At 42.5% G+C, this 22,907-nt stretch overlaps 1 protein-coding gene across 2 annotated transcripts in view; it reads right to left on the bottom strand.

Annotated features, from left to right (window-relative positions):
* Positions 1-22,907, bottom strand: part of CWC15 (CWC15 spliceosome associated protein) — a 45,147-nt gene that overhangs the window by 13,613 nt on the left and 8,627 nt on the right. For both annotated transcript variants that reach the window (XM_032762850.2, XM_075061730.1), the window contains one exon: positions 783-901. In XM_032762850.2, the coding sequence (XP_032618741.1) occupies positions 783-901 (119 nt within the window). The remainder of the gene's footprint in view (positions 1-782; positions 902-22,907) is intronic.

The raw sequence follows: 22,907 nt of genomic DNA, 5'->3' as shown, positions 1-22,907 counted from the left end.
CAATGCAACGCTTCAGAAATCGACGTTAGCCTCGGACCATGGACGCACAACGCCGAATTACTGTGCCTAGTGTGGCCGCATGAAATCGAATTTATAATATCAGTTTTATAAAACCGATTTTAGCTAATTTGATATTATCCCGTAGCGTAGACGTGGCCTAAGATGTGGAGTGAAACTGAAGTGAAGAGACCAAGGGAAGGCGAGGGCTGGAGCAAACAGCCAATCAGCACAGGAAAGAGAAAGTCCAGTCAAAACTGTAGAAAGTTCTCTGAATATTCAGAGGTCCCTACTTTTGAGTGAAGCTCATAAACCCCTCATCTATTCCCTATTTTAGTTAAATTGAATACTACCTGCAATATTTCCTAATAGAAACCATACTATAATCAATAGAAAACGAACCATAAAAAAAGTGCCAGGACAAAAAATGTCACTAGTCACTCACACTAACAATCCAAAGAAGATAGATGTCTTTAGAAAAGTGGAACAATGACTCTGCCTATGAACTCTCGCCACATTGCCTCTTGCAATCATATTGTGCTATGGATGGTAACGCAAGGTAATTAAATTGTCAAAGCAATTCTCTTTGCCCAAAAAGAACCAGAGTGGTCTACTTGGAAAAAACACAAAACTACCATCCTCATGTTACAATGCCTTAATTTCACGTCATACTGTTGACTTGAGGCTTGAGTGGAGAAATAAAATCAATGGCAGCGATACCAGTTTAGCTGCTTTACAGACTGCTGGAGCTCCAAGAAGGGACAAATGTATATTGAGCGTAGTACCTTCTCTTCACTTTGAAGTTTGCCGGAGGCTGCACTGGGCCTGTAAGATTTAGTAAAGGGTTGCCACTCAGGATGTTTTCCATTCGAATCCTCTCTTCTTCAGCCTTTTGCTCTTGCTCCTGACAATGACAAATAGATGCACATATTTATTAGATTTTGGCCATCTTTTCAAGCTCATTTACAAAGGAAGACTGATCATTTTGCTGATAACTCCCACACAGACAGCTTCAACTCCGAGCTCAGTCATCCCTTCCAGCTGATTTAAAACAGTTGTCTGTGTGGAAAAACAGACAAAAGGGTGAGGCAGAAACTCTGAAAAGCTTAACATTGTTAATCTACGGTCATCTAGCAAAGCTGAACCCTGCATTACTAGCCTTTGATGTTCTAAAGTTTGCAATTAGCACACCGTAAATACTGGCACATGTTATAGGTAATGTATTTTTGTATTAATAAGCAAACTACCTGATTTTCTTCATTCTAAATTCTATTTAACCTCACACGAGAAAACGTTCCGCAATATTCATTAAAGTGGAAGGTATTATATGTTGTTGAAAACAAGCTATTGTCTTCTACCTTGAGTGATCTCTCAGCATTTTACCATCACTGCATCTTACTATTTCCTTCTGCGATATTGTACAACACTGAATAATCTCATGATACCCAAATTTTAAAAGTTTAGCTGTCCAGGGTCTCCCCTCACCCTGCTCCCCAACAGCACACTGTAAACTTCTGATTAAAACAGTGAGAAACCGTATCTAGCATAAAAATGGTTAGTGAAACCAGTTTTAGGAGCTATCTTAATATCCAGTCAACTAATCTATTCCAGACTTCAAGTTATGTGTGACATTCTGTCTGTATCAACAATTTTTTCCAGAAGCTTTGAAACATGTTACCAGGTTCACTCTCTGATGTAAACATGGGGGGAGGGACGGGGGAAGAGAGACTGCTTTCTTACTTAGATGACTGAATATAAGCATATCCTTCTACATGCTAAAGTATGGTCTGGAATCAGTCTAGTTTAAAAAAAAAATATTGCATTCAATGCTATAGAACTACTACATGGACTAAAACCAGGGCTACTATGATATATGGATCATAACTGGTGTTTCTTTTGAAACTGCAAAAAAATTCATGAGTCAGGGCACTATGGAGACCCAGAACAGGAAATGCTTTTCTTGATAGTAGAATTTAAGATTTTCAGCACTATAAACTATACTGATGCTAACCAGAGTTTGCAAGCTTTAAGCACTCAATCACCGTGAAAGAGTACATTAATAAGTCCTACCTACTTTACTTTTTCACGTGTGTGGATTGAACAGATAAGTGGAATATTTCTATAAAAGAGGCCCAAGAGGCCTTAAGTACAACAGTAAATCATTCTTATAAACATTAGGCAGATCTAATGTAGAATTTGCAAGATTTCTATAAATTTCACTATGCACTTAAGGTACACCAGCCTGTTTCATGCAGAGAATAGTGTGGGTGGGTGGGAGAGTGCTTTTGGGACACTGTGAAGTTATCAGCAAATACAATTTATAGACCAGCTCAATAGTAAAAACTTTCTCTCTTTAGTTCAGAATACACAAAAAAAATGATTTTTCTTAGGGCTTCGCTACACTTGCGAGTTAGAGTGCATTATGAGTTAGGGTGCTCGGGGTGATTTAACGTATCCACACTGGCAAGGCATGCAGAGCTCCCAGACTCTGCAGCTGGAGCGCTCCACCTTCTCAAGAATCATAAATGCTTGCTGCAGCCCGGTTGGAGCGCCGCAGCACCAGTATGGACGCCCTGGTCTATTAAGGTGCTCTGATTGGCCTTCAGAAGTGTCCCACAAGGCCTGTTCTAGCCACTCTGGTCATCTCTTTGAACTCTACTGCCCTTCCCTCAGGTGACCAACTGTCAGACGCGCCCTTTAAATTCTCTGGGAATTTTGAAAATCCCCTTCCTGTTTGCCCAGCAAGGTGTGGAGTGCTCTCAGCACATCTTTCCAGGTGACCATGCCTCTATGCACCAGGTGATCCCCAATATAGAGCAAACGTGAGGTGCTGGACCTCATCAGTGTTTGGGAAGAGGAAGCTGTCCAGTCCCAGCTGTGTTCCAGCTCCAGAAATTAGGATACCTTCGGGCAGATATAAAAGGACATGATGGAAAGGGGCCATGACTGGGACACACTGCGAAGGAGCAGTGGAATGCGTACCGCAAAGCGCAAGAGGCAAACTGCCGCTCCGGTGCTGCCCCCGCGACCTGCCATTTCTACAAAGAGCTGGATGCAATAGTTGGGGGTGACCCCACCTCCACTCCAAAGACCACCATGGACACTTTAGAGCCCAGTTCAACAAGGCAGGAGGAGGAAAAGCGCAAGCAAGGGTGCTGAGGAGGAGGGGGACAGCCCACCATTCCTAAAAGCATGCAGCTGTTTTCAAGCCAGGAGGAAGGCTTGGGGGAGAAACAAACACCAGAGGAGGTGCCCGGTAAGCAGCTTTTATTTTGGGAAGGAAGTTGTTCGGTGCGGGCTCTTGGGGCGAGGAGAGTTAGGGCTGCATGGATGCCTACATGCAGAATAGGATGTTGATGTGCTCTCTCACATCACGGTAATCGGCCTCAGTGATCTCTTCAAAAGTCTCATGCAGAAGCTGGGCAATGTATTTGCGGAGGTTCTTTGGCAGAGCTACTGTGCTCGTCCCAGTAAGGCTAACATGTCCACACCACTGTGCCGTCTGGGCGGGGGGACCATTGCTGCACACCAGCAAGCTGCATATGGGCCAGGGTGGAAGCCGCATTGTAGTAGAAGATCCTCCCTTGCATCCCAGGTCACCCTCAGCAGTGAGGTATCTTCCAGGACGAACTCATCCTGTGGAAAATGTGGGGACAGTGTTGAGCATAGGGGCCCCCTGCAGCTGTTGGCTCTCCCCAGGGCACAGAACCCCAGAGGACAGTATGGTCATGAAACAATCAGTCCCCCTTGCACCTGTGCCTAGTCACCACTTTGTGGTTCCTGTGGGTTATGTGCGCTCGCTTTGGAATGGGCAATTTCTGCCGTTGTTTACACTGCTTGTCTTTAAGTACAGCCAAATCATTGCTCTGTCTGGTATGAACAATGCTGCCTCTGTTAAGAGTTGCATTTTGGATTTACAGATGCAACCTTGAGATCCCAGCCATCCTTGTTATCAATGGCCGAAAGACTCCAAAGAATCAGGAAGCGTCCGCAAAGAAGCAAAGAGGACATGCTGAATGAATTCAAGGACCAGTCCCTTAATGAAAATCAAAAAGTGCAGGAGTGGCGGGAGAGCGAAAGGAGGGTCTGTCAGCAGAATGCGGATCGCTGGCACCAAAGCACGGAGCAGTTGCTAAGCATCATGGAGTGCCAAGCGGACTCGATACAGGCGCTCGTAGCAATGCAGGTGGTGCACTTCCGTCCCCCGTCCCCCTCCCCCCCTGCAACCCTTGTCCCAAAACTCTTTCCCTTGTGTCCCCATGTCACCGCTAACCCCTTTTCCCCAACATCTGGGTTATCATCGCCACCAGCTGCCTCCAACAGCTGTAGCTTCACCACCCAGCCCTGCAAACTACGACCCTTATTCACTTCACTCAACCCCCACCACCATGCAGTATAGCCATCCTGAAGTGCAGTATTCATTGCACGGCACTCCAGACAGGAAGGCTGAGTATGATAACAGGCCATACGCAAATCTGTGATTGTCCCGTTCCCCACCTCACCCCACCCACTTCCCTCAGCCCACACAGCACAGATGTGTCATGACCTGTTTCCCAAGCAGTTGTGCTTCTTTTCAATAAATGAATGTTTTGGCTTTGAAAACATTCTTTATTATTGCATTAAGTAAAAGATACTGTAGCCCAGGAAAGCAAGACACTCCAAGTCAGTGCATCATATGTCGCAAACACAGATTCCTATTAACACTGGAACCACTGCATTTCACTCTCATGCAGGGCACCACACACTACTGGTGGCTTTCAGCCTCAAACTGCTCCCTCAAGGCATCCCTACCCTCGCAGCCCCACGCAGGGCCCCTCTAATAGTCCTGCTCTCTGGCTGTTCAAATTCAGCCTCCAAGTGTTGAACCTCTGAGCTCCATGCCTGACTGAATCTTTCACCCTTCCCTTAACAAATGTTATGGAGGGTACAACACGCGGCTATAACAGTGGGGATGCTGTCATCGGCCAAGTCCAGCTTCCCATACAGACAGCACCAGCAGCCCTTAAAATGGCCAAAGGCACACTCCACAGTCATTCCGCACCGACTCAGCCTGTTGTTGAACCGCTCCTTGCTGCTGTGAAGGCTCCCTGTGTAGGGTTCCATAAGCCATGGCATTAAAGAGTAAGCGGGGTCTCCAAGATCACAATGGGCATTTTGACTTCCCCTACGGTGATCTTCTGGTCTGGGAAGAAAGTCCCAGCTTGCAGCTTCCTGAATAGGCCTGTGTTCCGATAGCTGCGCCTTTCTTGACCACCCTGCGTTAATGTCAATGAAACGCTCATGGTGATCCACAAGCACCTGGAGAAAAATAGAGAAATACCCCTTCTGATTTACGTATTCAGAGGCTAGGTGGGCTGGTGCCAGAATTAGAATAGGCATCCCATCTATCGCCCCTCCGCAGTTAGGGAAATCCATTTGTGCAACGCCAGCCACAATGTCATTCACATTACCCAGAGTCATAGAATCATATAATATCAGGGTTGGAAGGGACCTCAGGTGGTCATCTAGTCCAACCCCCTGCTCAATCAGGACCATTCCCCAACTAAATCATCCCAGTCAGGGCTTTGTCAAGCCTGACCTTAAAAACCTCTAAGGAAGGAGATTCCACCACCTCTCTAGGTAATCCATTCCAGTGCTTCACCACTCTCCTAGTGAAAAAGGTTTTCCTAATATCCAACCTAAACCTTCCTCACTGCAAATTGAGACCATTACTCCTTGTTCTGTCATCTGCTACCACTGAGAACAGTTTAGATCCTTCCTCTTTGGAATCCTCTTTCAGGTAGTTGAAAGCAGCTATCAAATCCCCCCTCATTCTTCTCTGCAGACTAAACAATCCCAGTTCCCTCAGCCTCTTCTCATAAGTCATGTGCTCCAGCCCCCTAATGATTTTTGTTGCCCTCCGCTGGACTCTTACCAATTTTTCCACATCCTTCTTGTACTGTGGGTCCCAAAACTGGACACAGTACTCCAGATGAGGCCTCACCAATGTCGAATAAAGGGGAATGATCAAGTCCCTTGATCTGCTGGCAATGCCCCTACTGATATAGCTCAAAATGCCATTAGCCTTCTTAGTAATAAGGGCATACTGTCATCTCATATCCAGGTTCTCGTCCACTGTGACCCCTAGGTCCTTTTCTGCAGAACTGCTGCCTAGCCATTCGGTCCCTAGTCTGTAGCAGTGCATGGGATTCTTCCGTCCTAAGTGCAGGACACTGCACTAGTCCTTGTTGAACCTCATCAGATTTCTTTTGGCCCAATCCTCTAATTTGTTTAGGCCCTCTGTATCCTATCCCTACCTTTCAGCGTATCTATCACTCCTCCCAGTTTAGTGTCCTCTGCAAACTTGCTGAGAGTGCAGCCCACACCATCCTCCAGATCCTTAATGAAGATATTGAACAAAACTGGCCCCCTGGGGCACTCCACTTGACAAAGGCTGCCAACTAGACATGGAGCCATTGATCACCACCCATTGAGACCGACGATGTAGCCAACTTTCTACCTACCTTATAGTCCATTCATGCAGCCCATACTTCTTGAACTTGCTGGCAAGAATACTGTGGGAGACTGTATCAAAAGTGTCATAAACAGATAGTTACGGGTTAATACCTCTTTCACCTGCAAAGGGTTAAGAAACTCAGTAAACCTGGCTGACACCTGACCAGAGGACCAATAGGGGGACAAGATACTTTCAAATCTTGGCGGGGGGAAGTCTTTTGTTTGTGCTCTTTGTTTTGGGGGTTGTTCGCTCTTGGGACTAAGAGGGACCAGACATCAATCCAGGCTCTCCAAATCTTTCTGAATCACTCTCTCATGTTTCAAACCTGTAAGTAATAGCCAGGCAAGGCGTGTTAGTCTTATTTTTGTTTTCTCAACTTGTAAATGTTCCTTTTTTGCTGAGAGGATTTTACCTCTGTTTGCTGTAACTTTGAACCTAAGGCTAGAGGGGGTATATGGGCTATATGAATCTGATTACCCTGTAAAGTATTTTCCATCCTGAGTTTACAGAGATGATTTTTACTTTTCTTTCTTTGATTAAAAGCTCTCTTTTTAAGAACCGGATTGATTTTTCCTTGTTTTAAGATCCAAGGGGATTGGATCTGGACTCACCAGGGATTGGTGAGGGGGAAAGGAGGGTGGATGGTTCACCAGGGAATTGGTGAAGTCCCTCAAGGCAACCCAGGGAGGGAAAGTTTTGTGGGGGACAGAGTGCTCCAGACACTGGAATTCTGGATGGTGGCAGTGTACCAGATCTAAGCTAGTAATTAAGCTTAGAAGTGTCCATGCAGGTCCCCACATCTGTATCCTAAAGTTCAGAGTGGGGAAAGAACCTTGACAAAAAGCTTTGCTGAAGTCCAGGAGTAACACATCCACTGCTTTCCCCTCATTCACAGAGCCAGTTATCTCATCATAGAAGGCAATTAGGTTAGCAGGCATGACTTGCCCTTGGTGAATCCATGCTGACTGTTTCTGAACACTTTCCTCTCCTTTAAGTGCTTCAGAATTGATTCCTTAAGGACATGTTCCATGATTTTTCCAAGGACTGAGGTGAGGCTGACTGGCCTGTAGTTCCCCAGATCTTCCTCCTTTCCTTTTTAGAAGATGGGCACTACATTAGCCTTTTCCCAATCATCCGGGATCTCCCCCCATCGCCATGAGTTTTCAAAGATAATGCCAATGGCTCTGCAGTCACATCTGCCAACTCCTTTAGCACCCTTGGATGCAGCACATCCAGCCCCGTAGACTTGGTGCTAGTCCAGCTTTTCTAAATAGTCCTGAACCATTTCTTTCTCCACAGAGGGCTGGTCATCTCCTTCCCATACTGTGCTACCCATTGCAGTAGTCTAGGAGCTGTCCTTGTTCGTGAAGACAGACGCAAAAAAAGCATTGTGCACACTAGCTTTTTCCACATCCTCTGTCACTAGGTTGCCTCCCTCATTCAGTAAGGGGCCCACCCTTTCCTTTACTTTCTTCTTGTTGCTAACACACCTGAAGAAACCCTTCTTGTTACTCTTAACATCTCTTGCTAGTTGCAACTCCAAGTGTGATTTGGCCTTCCTGATTTCATTCCTGCATACCTGAGCAATATTTTTATACTCCTCCCTGGTCATTTGTCCAATCTTCCACTTCTTGTAAGCTTCTTTTTTGCGTTCAAGATCAGCAAGGATTTCACTGTTAAGGCAAGCCGGTCGTCTGCCATGTTTAGTATTCTTTCTACATATCGAGATGATTTGTTCCTGCAACCTCAATAAGGATTCTTTAAAATACAGCCAAGTCTCCTGGATTCCTTTCCCCTTCACGTTATTCTCCAAGGGGATCCTGCCCATCGGTTCCCTGAGGGAGTCAAAGTCTGCTTTTCTGAAGTCCAGGTTCCATATTCTACTGCTCTTCTTTCTTCCTTGTGTCAGGTTCCTGAACTTGACCATCTCATGGTCACTGCCTCCCAGGTTCCCATCCACTTTTGCTTCCCCTACTAATTCTTCCCAGTTTGTAAGCAGCAGGTCAAGAAGAGCTCTGCCCCTAGTTGGTTCCTCAAGCACTTGCACCAGGAAATTGTTCCCTACATTTTCCAAAAACTTCCTGGATTGTCTTCACTGCTGTATTGTACTTCCAGCAAAATCACATTACCTGTTTCCGAGTCACTGATAAGTCAAAAGAAAGTGATCTTGAATGCTTATGGATCTCTGTCCTAACAGATAAACCATAAGATGGGATATCAGTTGGTGTCTTCTACAAACCACCAAATCACAATAGGGAACAGGATGACTGCCCCCTTGCGTATCTATCTATAACGTGTACTGGGGGAAAAACTTTGAACATGACTGACTTCAATTTGAGTGAGATATGATGAAAGTTCCATGCTACCAGCATTAAAATATCTTTAGAATTTCGACACATTATAGGTGGCAATTTCCTAACTCAAATAGTGTTGCAGCCAACCTGAGGGAATTTGTAATTAGACCTTGTCATAACAGATAAAAAGGAACTGATCACAGAACTAAATCTTAATAATGATTTAAGTACAAGTGATGATACGACCACATTTATAATGTGCAAGCAGAATGAAGTACAGATGAGTAATAGATATACTTGGTGCTTCAAAAGGGCCTATTTGACAGTGCTGAAAATAATTATAAGCCAAATATGAGCTCATAATACGACCTGGAAGGAAAAAATTAATTAGAAAAATGCAAATGATAATTGGGAATCATTTAAGAACATCTTACTAGATGTCAAAAAACCCACAAGCCCAGAGTTGAAGAAAGCTGTGCAGGTTTAGAAGGGAAGCGAAGGCAGCTATAAAAAACAAAATAGTGTATAACAAATAGAAGAAAGGTTAACCTAACAGTAATAAATATAAATCAGAAGTTGGGAACTGTAGAAAATTGCTAAGGGAAGCAAAAGGACACAAAGGGAAGTCCATAGCCAGCAGAGCTAAGAACAATAAGGAGCTTTTTAAAATATATTAGGAACAAAAAGAATCCTGACAATGGTAGACTGCTAAATGGAAATGGTAAAGTTATCAATAATAATGGAGAAACAGAAGAAGTGTACAATAAGTACTTCTGTTTTTTGGGGGGGAGGAAATAAAGGATATAGTCTCATCATATGGTGATAACATTTTTTCCATTCCACTTGGATCTCTGGAAGATGTCAAACAGATGATAAAGTTAGACATTTTTAAATAAGCAGATCCAGACAACTTGCATCCAAGAGTTTTAAAAGAGCGGGCTGAGAAGCTCGTTGGACTATTATTGTCAATTTTTAATAAAGTCTTGGAGCACTGGGAAAGGTCAGGGAGAAAGCTAATCTTGTGCCAATTTTAAAAAATGGCAAAAGAGATGACCCAGGTAATTATAAGCTTGTCAGCATGACATCAATCCTGGGCAAGATAATGAAACAGTTGATACAGGACTCGCTTAATAAAGAATTAATAAAGGATAATATAATTAATGCAAATCAACATGGGTTTATGGACAATAGATCCTGTCAAACTCTTTTTTTGATGAAATTACAAGTTTGATGGATAAACATAATGGCACGGACACAATATACTTAGACTTCTGTACTGCATGACATTTTAACTAAAAACCTAGAACGATATAAAATTATCGATATAGAATGATAACATGGCACACATTACATGTATTAAAAACTGGTTAACTGATAAGTATAACTATAAATGGAGAACTGTCATTGAGAGGGTTTCCAGTGGGGTTTTGTAGGGTTCTTGGCCCTACTCTATTTAACATCTTTATTAATGACCTGGAAGAAAATGAAATCAACTCTGATGAAGTTTACAAATGAGACAAAAATTAGGAGAGTTGTAAATAGACAAGAGGCCAGGTCACTGATTCAGAGTGAATTGGACTGCTTGGTAAAATGGGTGCAAACATACAACATACATTTTAGTTAAATGTAAATATATACATCTAGGAACAAAGAATGCAGGCCATCCTTACAGGATGTGGGACTTTATCCTTGGCAGCAGTAACCCTGAAAAAGATCTGGCGCTTGTGGTGAATAATCAGCTGAACATGAGTTCCCAGTGTGGCGCTGTGGCCAAAGGAGCTAATGTGACATGCATCCAACGAAGTGGGTATTCACCCATGAAAGCTCATGCTCCAAAACTTCTGTTAGTCTATAAGGGGCCACAGGACTCTCTGCTGCTAATGTGATCCTGGGATGCTGTGATAGAGTTTGCACTCCCACACATGCCCCGAAGAGTTTAATGTGGGCCTGAGAGGCCAGTTATGGTATCTGGCTGCAACTGGAGGAGTGTCAGGGCTGATAAACTCTAACTGATGATGAAGCCAAGCTGGGAAGTGGACAGCAAGAAGAGGCTGAAGGCAGATAGTCTGAAGCCACTGGAAGCAGAGAAGCGGGAATGAGAAAACTCAAGAGGGAGGATGAGTGCTGGTATCTCAGTCCTGGAATAAGTGTCAACCCCAGATGAATTGTGGGGAAAGAACCTGAGAGGGCTGAGTAGGAAGAAGCCCAGGGAAAGAGTAGCAAGGAGTAGGACTGAGCAGATCATGGCTGCGCGTTATAGGGTGCAGCCCACAGACCTAGTTTAGCGTTTTATTCTGTTCAGAAGTAACAGAAGGAACCTCAAGGCCTGCATCCTGTAAGACATTAGCTTAAGCAAGTTAGCATAAGTATAGCTAAGCATAGTAGCCTGTGTCCCTCAGGATAGATAAATAGCACAACAGTTACCTGTAGATTTTGGGGAACTAAGAACAGCCTGCTAAATAGAAGGAGTTGGTATGTAACAGTACCAGCAACTGGAGGAACACTGAACTGATATTAGCTTTGGATATTTTATGATACAGTTATTGGCAGTTATCTAACCACAAACTTGCTTGAGCAATAGCTGACGTATGCAAATTAGTTAAATGGCATTAATATGTCAACCTATAGCAGTGGTTCTCAATCAGGGGTACGTGTACCCCTGGGGGTATGCAGAGGTCTTCCAGAGGGTACATCAACTTATCTAGATATTTGCCTAGTTTTACAACAGGCTACATATTTAAACAATATTTATATTCTAATTGATTTATTTTATAATTGTACAGAAAAAATGAAAAAGTAACCAATGTTTCAGTAATAGTGTGCTGTGACACTTTTTTTTGTATTTTTATGCCTGATTTTGTAATCAAGTAGTTTTTAAGTGAGGTGAAACTTAGGGGTACGCAAGACAAAGACTCCTGAAAAGGGTACAGTCATCTGAAAAAGTTGAGTCATTGACCTATAGGATAAGTGGACCCCAATATTATGAGAAAGTTAGATTTGGACATGGAAGGCTGGGCATCAGAATGAATATTCATCATAGTACTCAGGTCCTATAATAGGGCTAACCATGAAACAGAGTGGGTTGCCCTTCTACCATTTGACCCTTAAGCTCTATTGTTATTTGCCACCAATCTCTGGGCATTGCGGAACCTAGACCACCGGGCTCATTCAGCTTGCCAGAGGCAGGGCTAGTCCTTTGTCTCTCACCACCAGGTCCTCAAGGAAGGGTGTGAGTATACAAGTCTAACAGCTTGTGCCAGAAATGATACCACAGATATCCCCAAAGCTATATTCCTATCTGTTTATGTGGTTTGGAGCTTCTTTGTCTTTATTACTTGTTCTAATAAAAATCGCCATGGCTCTGCTTTCCCCTCAGTGTGAGTATCCTTGCCACATACCGCGAGGTTCCCTACAAGGCACTGAACTCATCGGTATTAGGTCTGTGGACCTGATTCTGGGACAAGAATCCCATTACTCCCACCTCATTAACCAGGAGCAAGTTGCCATCAATACGATTATTATTATTAGCCATTAAAAAGGATCATGCAACAAGGGTCCCCGGGCTGGAACCAAGTGTAAAGGGTGGATCTAGGTTCCCCTACCACCTACTGAGAAGTGGTACGGGATTGTTGGAGACACCAACTAGACAACTGGTACGGAAGGACTGAGTTACCCAGAAGGGGAAAAGCTGTACAGCGGGCCAAGCCATGAAGAGGAAACACTGCAATTTTTAGAGAATAAGAGGGGCTGAAGCATAAGTGAGCGAGGGAAAAAAGCATTAGACTGGGCAGAGTTAGTCCCCAGATGCAGCCACAAGAGGGGTGCACCCAGCAGTGAATGGAACCCCAAGACAGGTGCATAAATGGGAATCTTGAGTAAGAGCAGAGACACTGTTTTACCTCCGTATTTGACACCGGTGCAATCACTGCTAGAATACTGCATTCAGTTGTGGTGCCCACAATTCAAGAAATTGGAGAGGGTTCAGAGAAGACTCATAAGAATGACTAAAGGATTAGAAAATATATATACACCTTATAGCAACTGACTCAAAGAGCTCAATTCATTTAGCTTAACAAAAGGGTGAGTTGACTCAAGTTTCTGCATGGGGAACAAAATATAATAATGGGCTTTTCAATCGAGCAGAGAAAGGTAGAATACAATCCCATGGCTGGAAGTTGAAGCTAGACAAATTCAGACTAGAAACGGGGTAAATTTGACAGAGGGGATAATTACCCATAGGCACAATTTACCAAATATTGTGGAATCAATCACTGATAATTTTAAAAATCAAGATTTGGATATTTTTCTAAAAACTATGCTCTAGGAATTATTTTGGGGAAGTTTTATGGCCTATGGTATGTGTGTGATGCAGAGGCTCACTGATGGTTCACTAGTCATTGTGACCAATTCATCAGGCCTGACATGCTCACTGTACTGAATACATTGCCATAATCGGCATCTGAAAGGTATCGTGTAAAATTTCACTGGAAAACTATCAGTAACTCACTGATTATTAATATTCTAGCACGATGTATGAACGGCAGGTAAACACAATTATGAATACGAGCTAGACTTATCTCTTACAATGTAGTAGGCAAGAAAGCTTAAGTACAGTCTGCCTTAGCCAATGAGTTTGTCTGACCAGCCGAGATGTCAGGCAGAGACAATGAAGGCACATTTACATAATTAAATAATGCCATCAACTGAGCAAGTTGGGGAGATGGATTCTGGACTATAAAAACAGAGGGTCTAAACCTCAAATGATAAGTAACTGAATCAACCGACTGTATACATTACCGTATTAGAAAAGTATCAAGTAAGGTCTTTTATAAAAGCTAATGCCAACGGTGATTAATATCATTGTAAAATGTAGTATTAACACTACACAAGAAATTATGAATACTCACTGATATTATGCTTTAAAATCTGCGACCAAACAAAGGGAGAGAAATGGGTTCTCCCTAGAGAGGAGGAAATTAAGAAGGTGTGACCAAAAACAATGGAAATCCCATTTACACACAAATCAGCAGGGGGATGGAAAGTCCACAAGAAGGGAACAACAGCATGAAGTCATCTGTAGTTTAGGGACAAATGAGGGAGTTTGGGAAGATATGTGAGAAAAGACGCAATCCTGGCATACATCGGTGTACAGACAAGAGGCCAGAGCTCATGAAAGCTCATAAAGATGCTTCCTCCAGCCAAGGCGGTTGAAGTCTCTGGGAACTGAATATAGGTGAGACACCTGCTTAGACAAAGATCTTTCACCTAAGACAAGGGAAACTGGCACCCTGTTCTTCTGTGGAGATGAATATAGTGAGTGGAAGTATGTAAAATAATGAATAGTATTAAGACAATTGAGAACTTTTGTTCCCCCTCTCTCACCTAATAGATAAAGGGGACATTCAAATACAATAAAAGACTGCAAATTCAAATACAACCTTTCATGTACTTGAAAACTCACTGCCACAAGACAAGAGTTTAGTTGATGTTTACATGCGTCTCAGATAGCCCAAGACCTTTGGGACACAAGCCTATCTACAATTAGTGAAGTTATGAGAAGTTCTCCCACGTACAGCAGGTTATCCCATAACTGCTGACTGCATGGTTTCTTCCTCTGAATCAGCTGGTATTAGTCATGGTCATAGGATACTGGACTAGACAGACCACTCACCTGATACATTATGGGAATGTCTACATGTTTTTTTCAAGTTGAAAATGTCCCTTTAAAATGCATATGCGCTTAGAAGAGAGGCGTAAGATGACAGAATTGTAGGGTGCATGCTTACTGTCTAATTATTTTCAGAATCAAGTGTGCTTAATATACAAATAAACAGATGTTTTTCTTAACTGCCATCCCTACAAATATCTAAGGCCTAAAAGTCAATCTGGGTTCTTCTTTCTGCAGGACAAACTGGGCCCTCCCAATGCTAGTGTTTGCAGCTTAGCAATGCTGCTGACGCGCAATAGTTTGCTTATTTTTTGCCCTGCACGGACAGCAAAGCTAACAGGAATAACAAACTTTTCAAGCTTATTTTGTGTCTCTAAAAATCAACAGTCAAGACTCTGAATACAAACAGGGAGCAGATCTGTTGAAAGGCAATGCCAGTTTTAGTCAGTTTGCAGAGCAGAACTAGTAGTACTAAGTTGGCAGTAATCAATTTATGGCATTCAACAGCTCAGAAGTTGTTCTAGGTTGGATGACATTTAAATATATTTGAACAGCTTTAAGATGCAGGCTAGTTTTAAAGATGGGGCTTGTAGATTTTATATTGTTTTACTTAGCTATGTCCTCCCATACATACACATTTTGTAAAAATCACCTACTGCATTTAATGTTCTGGAACCATGATGTTAAAAAAATTGACATTTTAAGTACTACAATGAATTATGCCTTCTCTACTCTCAGTTATACATTTCAGCCCAAGCTGCAGAGTCCCCTCTGCCTACAGCCAAAAAAAGTTTTCACTGAGTTTTAGAATTTTCCATATTAATCTTCCCCTACCCACTCCCTGTCTGAAGGTTACAACTTTCCAGGCATTTGAGCGTGGATTGTTTCAAATCAAACAGACCCAAACAGAATCCTAGCTGTCTCAGCTTCACACCTCTGGGAAATGATCAGGCCCAGGAATAAGCAGCTCAAGATTGCTCCAAAATCCACATTGCTCTTGTGTGTCAGTACAAAGACTTATTAAGCAACAGATACAACATACAACGAACTGACAACAAAAATAAGCTTTGAGAGGGAACAGTATAACTTTATTCACCCCACTCTAAGCCCCCTAAGCAAGGGCCACTGAACAGTGTTGTGTCTATATTAGCAAACTGCACAGGTGTAATTCACCACAGGTGCAGCTTTGCCGGTGGTAACTATAGCATAAACAGAGCTTGGCCATTTTTACATCTGTCATCTAACATGACTGAGCAGACTCCAAAACTTGAGTTTTGTGTTCTTCTCCTCCAAAAATTGAGGCCATCACTAAAACTCAGAGCAGAGCAAAGAGCTACAGTGATTCCACTTTAGGCACTAGTAAAGACATATTTGGGTACAGGATAAACATTTAGTGAAATAAAGCTTGGGGAAAACAAACATAAAAGCCTGAACTCTGGCCTCAGAGAAGTGCAAGATGATCTAATTTTAAAACAGTTTTATATCCAGCTGACAATTTGAAAGTGTTCAACAATGCTTTTTAATCATTTTAATTGACCTTTTAAGGAAGTGGTTGATGCTTGACAGATCCTGGATCTTTGATTCATGGACCCCAAATCAATGTTAAGTTTCAAAATTCACATGAAATCTGCTAATTATACATTGCCATTATACTAAGTATATGAGGCACATTTAATTAATCCTTGTATGGTTTTGAATACGTTGAGAAGAATATCAAATGGAATAGATTGCAAAAATAAAATACATACGTTTAACATTCATGGATATAAATTTGATTGGTCACTTCAGATCTTGAAAAGAAGCTAAGACCTGAAGAACCAAAACTCTTAAACTTGTGTTTGAAAGGACGGAAAGGAGGGGAGGACTTCTATTCTGATTCGGTTACTGAAAAAGTGTTCATAGTTCTTATTGGATGTTCATCTGAGTGACAATATGTTTCAGTATGAACACCGGTCACATTCTGGAAACACAAGCCAAAAACAGATTTGAAGGTTTTCATACTGAAGCTGACACAACCACAAAAAGGAACACAGTCAGGTATGCACCTAAAATAGAACCTGTCAGAAAATGCATAGAGAATAAAAGAAGCCAGATTTCCCTGCCTCCTCAGATGGAACCAAATACATTACTTTACACAGGATTTGGACAAAACAATGAAGGGTATGGTTGATATTTTTGGATCACATCTTCCAGTCATCAACTGCAGTCACGAATTGGTGCATTTACAAATGCAAGAACAGAAGACACTATGGCAGTATCTCTTCCATCCCATTAAACAACAAGGTCAGGTAGAAACAAAGCAGTTTACAAAAAAATGGTTTATTTTTATTTTGTGCTGCTAAAAATATAAATCTAAACAAGCCACTTATGGTGGGTTCAACTGACATTTACATGCTTTTCCCCTGCTATTTGTCAAGAAAGTAACTGTCTTCAGTATTTAACATTTACTGGAGATGCACATTAAAGCAATTGTTCTCATTTTATAGTAAGCTAAATACTAGACTTGGATCAAACTAGTGACATTATAATAAAAGATGAAAATTATAAAAAACATGCAGTTTATCCTAAAGAGGCCTCAAAATAACTCCACTAGGACTATACTCCTTTTTACCCTAAAATGCAAAGCTTTAAGAAAGGTTACACATCTGTGGCAATATTTATGTATAATAAATCCAAGATGGACAATAGAACTGTACTTTAACTAGAGAGAACTTTAAGGTTGTTGGCCCTGCAAGTTCCTAGTAGAGAGGAATACTGCCAACAAAAAATTGACCTTCAAATTTATGTTCCTGTGCCCCTGTGTCCTGCTACTCAACAACAGCCGGCGTGAGTAATAAGTTTTCTTGGGACTTGTTCTCCTTACACTATGTTTTTCACTTACAAACTGTACAGAACATTTAAACAGAAGTATGCTCTTTGTAGCAGACCATGTTCATACTAATACTCCAGAGGGAATTCTGAGCCAAAAAAATTAAAATTCTGCAAATTTTATTTGTCAAAAATAAATGTGGAGGCTCCAACATGGCAGTGGGGAGCACAGGCCAGTGGCACCATGGAGGTGGGAGATCAGCCTACAAACCCTCACCCTGGGACACAGACTCGGCAGTGAGGCTGCACCCAACCCTGACCTGCTGGGGGTGGGGCTTGGCAGGGGAGAGGTCTGGATGCACAGGGTAAGGCTCAGCAGAGTGGGCATTCAGCTCAGGGCGGGGGGAAGAGGAGGTTCAGCTTGGCATGGGGGGTTTCAGTATGGGGGGTCCAGATGCACAGGGGTTGAGTTCAAATCACAAGACTAAAGGCTTACACCCTTGCTTAATGCATAACGTGAGTTCTCCCACTGTGTGTGGGTCTTTCGGATGATATCTTAAAAACTGAGGCTCAGTTTGTTCTGTGGGGATAATAAGAGTGAGCAGGCATTTACTCATTTAATTCCTTTTCATCACCAGTGTGCAATGTGATTTTTGCCATTTGCTTGTCTGTTGCCCTCCACTCCAGAAGTTCTCCATTTCAGCAGTGACGTTATTTAATTGTGTATGTAAGGTCTGATCCTGCAAACATTACTCCTTGGGGAATTCTGCACTACTAAGCGCGCACATAATTAATGAGCCTTGCATATTTTTGATTTTTTGCGCAGGAAAAAGCAGTTCTGCCTTTTGCCCACCAAAGGGCACTGTGGCAATAGAACAAAGCAGCAACTCCCAGCCAGCGAGGGAACAGAAAGAGCCTGCCTTCTTCACAGTGGACCAGATCAGGAGACAGAGGCTATGGGAAGACAGACAGTATAGGATGCTGGGAGGTCAGATGGACTCATAAGGGCTAGTAGGAGAGGACAGACTGGGACAGGAGCTGAATGGGAGTGGAGGCACAGGGCCACAGAGGGGAGGGTAGTGCAGAGCCACATGGTGATGGAGGAAAAGTGGTGCAGAGCTACATAGGGACAGGTGGAGGGGGTGTCTGAGTGAGGGTGCAGGGACACATGTGGACATGGGGGTGCAAGGACACATAGGGGAGCAGGAACACATGGGGACAGGGGTAGATGTGCCCAACTGAATGTGAGAGGCTAGGGTCAGCCAGGCTCTGCATGTGGGAAACTCCCTAAGAATCCCTCCCAAATAACCCAAAAAACCTGTTCCATACTTCTCCCACCCATACCTAACAATCTTACAAGTTCACACCCAGGCTCCTTCCCAGCAATTTACTTGCCTCTCCCTCAACTCCTCCATTGCCCTTGATTCCCCCAAGCCTTTGCTCTGCTTCTGAGGCGTGCAGGAAATACAGTTCTGTATTGCAGTTTAAACAAATTATTATTCAGAGTTCTGTATTAATATGCCTAGTAAGACATCTACCTGTCAAAAAACATTTCCTGAATCTTTTCTGTTGTCTGTATTAGAATCACAGAACTGGAAGGGACCTCAAGAGGTCATCTAGTCCAGTCCCCTGCACTCAAGGCAGGACTAAATATTATCTAGACCACCCCTGACAGGTGTTTGTCCAACCTGCTCTTAAAAATCCTTAATGATGGAGATTCCATCGCTGCCCTAGGCAATTTATTCCGGTGCTTAACCACCCTGACAATTATGAGTTTTTCCTAATGTCCAACCTAAAGCACCCTCGCTGCAATTTATCCTCAGAGGTTAAGAACAACAATTTTTCTCCTTCCTCCTTGTAACAACCTTTTATGTACTTGAAAACTGTTATCATGTCACCTCTCAGTCTTCTCTTTTCCAGATTAAATAAACCCAATTTTTTCAATCTTTTCTCATAGGTCATGTTTTCTAGACCTTTTATCATTTTTGTTGCTCTTCTCTGGACTTTCTCCAATTTCTCCACATCCTTCCTGAAATATGGCACCCAGAACTGGACACAATACTCCAGTTAAGGCCTAATCAGTACGGAGCAGAGCAGAGGAATTACTTCTCGTGTCTTGCTGACCATACTCCTGCTAATATATCCCAGAATGATGTTCGCTTTTTTTGCAACAGTGTTACACTGTTGATTCATGTTTAGCTTGTGGTCCACTATGATCCTCAGATCCCTTTCAGCAGTCCTCCTTTCTAGGCAATTTGATACAGCATGGTCAGAGGGCAGCAGGAGAGTGATAGATGGGAGATATGTGAGCCCCAAGATGACAGCCTATTCCCTGTAGAGGGAAGACAGGCTGCTACAGTTTAATTAGAGCACCGGAAGCCAATTAAAGCACCTGAAGCCAGTCACCTGATAAAAAAACCCTGCTTCAATCAGACAGTTGGAGGAGTTGACGCAAAGTGGTTTGGTGTTGGGGCAGCGAGCAGTTTGGAGGGAAGCAGAGGAGAGTTTGGAAAAGTGCTGTGGTGGGCCAGAAGACCAAGACCCTAGGTAAAGGGAAACCTGGCTTGTACAGAGCAGAGGGACTCCACAGACACAAAAGTTTCTCCCAAAGGGTTGGAAGAAACATTGTCCAAGCAGAAAGAGGGCAGGAAGCCCCACAAGCTGAAGGGCCGGAGAGGGAAGTAGCCCAGGGGACGGAATCACTAGTTCAAGTGGTTTGCGGCTATACCTAGGGCCCCTGGGCTGGGACCCAGAGTAGGGGGTGGGCCCAGGTCCCTCTCTCTTCACTCCCCTTCTCTGGGATACTAGTGGGACAGTTAATACCCCAGATCAGGAGCGAGAAATGGCAACCTGAACCCTCTCCCCCCCCCAAAGAAGAGAAAGCGCGAGACCCATCATAGTAGTGCTGGCAATTTGCCACAGCAGTCATTTCCCATTTTGTATGTGTGCAACTGATTGTTCCTTCTTAAGTGGAGTCCTTTGCATTTGTCCTTATTGAATTTCATTCTATTTACTTCAGACCATTTCTCCAGTTTGTCCACGTCATTTTGAACTTTAATCATATCCTCCAAAGCACTTGCAACCCCTTGCAGCTTGGTATCGTCTGCAAACTTTTTAAATGTACTCTCTATGCCATTATCTAAATCACCGATGACGATACTGAACAGATTCAATGATGATATTGAACAGAACAGATCCCTGCGAGATTCCACTCATTATACTCTTACAACTTGACTGTGAACCACTGATAACTACTCTCTGGGAATGGTTTTCCAACCAGTTTTGCACCCACCTTATAGTAGTTCCATCTAGATTGCATTTCCCTACTTTGTTTATGTGAAGGTCACGTGAGACAGTATCAAAAGCTCTCCTAAAGTCAAGATATACCATGTCTACCGCTTCCCCCCATTCACAATGCTTGTTAGCCTGTCAAACGAAGCTATCAGGTTGGTTTGACACCATTTGTTCTTGACAAATCCATGCTGACTGTTATTTATCACCTTATTATCTTCTAGACATACTTGCTGACAGGTATTGTGAACTAAATTATCAAAAATAATCGAAACCGGTATGATTATATTGTTATTTTGACAAATAAAATATGCAGAACTTTGCAGAATTTCAAAATATTGTGCACGGAATTTTTTATTTTTTGGCACAGAATTCCTCCAGGAGTAAATCATGCATGCAAGTAACTAACGACTCACATGTGTCATCACAATGAAGACAGTGGAATGACTCACATCCATAAAGTTTGCAGCACTGAACTATGGTTTGTAAAACATTTTGATAGCTTGGAAGATGTCTGGTACTACTGACATGCAAAGTCCTTCACAACTATAATCATAAAATGTCAGCTCCTCTGAGGTAAGGAAATATCCTTTTACAGGTGGGAAATTGATGCAGCAGCTACACCGTGCCCTCGAGATCAAAGCTCATAAGAATAATCTTACACCTGTGCAGAAGTGGTGGGCAGGTCAGTCACTTCCATAGAAGTGTCATTATCCTCTTCTTAAGACCCTTTGGAAGCAATCTCTGAGCTTGGGATCCACCTGGGAAGCAGGGGAGACTTGGTGGATTATGGATGGGGAGTGGGCAGTCCCTCCATGTGTGGGGCCAGGGCTGGATGCAGGGAGACAGTTGTCCACTCATAGGCCCCCCAGTTTCCACAGAAGAGTACACTACAGCCTGGGGCTGAATTTCTCCTCATGAAGCTCACTTCCATAGCAGGAAACGTTTCAGTGGGTGGCCTAGAGGGCATCAATGACTCCAAATGCTGCCAGAAAGTGAGGGATGAGGAAATAAGACAATGGGAGCTAAGAAAGTGAAGAGGGCATGCAGCTAATTCAGGGTGGGAGAGGAAAGTGAACCCTCTCCATGGACCAATGAGTTTTCACCCACCTTGGTCCACTTCTTTTAGCAAAACAAGATAATCCATCCTAGAGATTTCTGGACTCCAAATTCCTTACTTCTGCTTCCTCTTATATTAAAGTGACTACTTTATATCTTTTTCTGACTTTTTGCAAGCTTTCCATTTAATCCATCTTAAGTGACGAAGGATAGGAAAACACTTGGATGGGGAACATGCTTTTTTGTTTTTAAATTTAGCAATCTACAAAGATGTTTATCTTTACTGTTGCCATCACAATGAAGCTCCTTAACTTGATCTCATTAACAGGCTTTCTGTGCCTCCCATAACAGTAAGAGGGAGCCATATTTAATCATCTCAATTTATATTATTTCGTAATATTCTGCAAATCACGTCTTTTATATATCATTTTGATTAGTATAAACTTAATTTTCAGGAAAGCGCTATAAAAAAAATTTCAAAGTACTTTGAAGTCATCAATATTTACTTTAAAATGCTTTTATGCTTACATATATGATAATTTTCAGCCACTGGCTGAGAGACAGTAGCGAAAAAACAGACATCTCTTTCCCACTAAAATATATAGCAAGTTTGACACAACATGTACCACCAGCTCCAATAATACTTACTGAGCATTTCTTCTTAGGAGGAAACGCTGATTTATTTTAGGTCACTGTCTGTGCATAAATTGTTACACACAAACTTATTCTCAAAAAGAAGATTACAGTGAGGATAATGAAGAGTTTAAAAAAAAGGACAGCAAAAGCCAGATGAATATTGTGCTATATACTTCTCAGCTTCAAGTGCCCTCTAGTGGCACAAGTACCTTCAGAAATTTTATTCCCACACCCCCACTTTTGTATAGTTAATATAAAACTAGAACTACACTTCTATGCACAGAAATTCCAAACCATTAGATTCCCAATGCAAAGCCATCTGTATATCAGTGTGAATGTAACAAACTAAACTATTTAATAGATACAGAATTAAAATTCCAACTTTCAGTCAAACTGAAGTTATAAATTTTCCTTGTAAGAAGAGCTTTTTCTAGGATCACAGAAACAGAAGTCTCTTCATACTACTGCGAAAACAGATACACTGAACTCACTGTGTTTAAATAAATCTTAAAGCGGGACAATTCTGAGGTAAGGCTGCCAGGCTGTTTGTCATAAGTAGATAGGTAAGGTAAGGGTTAATTTTCTTTTGCCTGTAAAAGGTGAACAAAGGGAACCAAACACCTGACCAGAGGACCAATCAGAGAACTGGATTTTTTTA

The sequence above is a fragment of the Chelonoidis abingdonii genome, chromosome 1 (genome assembly GCF_003597395.2).
Source record: "Chelonoidis abingdonii isolate Lonesome George chromosome 1, CheloAbing_2.0, whole genome shotgun sequence".
NCBI lineage: Eukaryota > Metazoa > Chordata > Testudines > Testudinidae > Chelonoidis > Chelonoidis abingdonii.
Note: the sequence above shows the minus strand (reverse complement) of the source record. Positions and strands in the feature narration are given on the sequence as shown.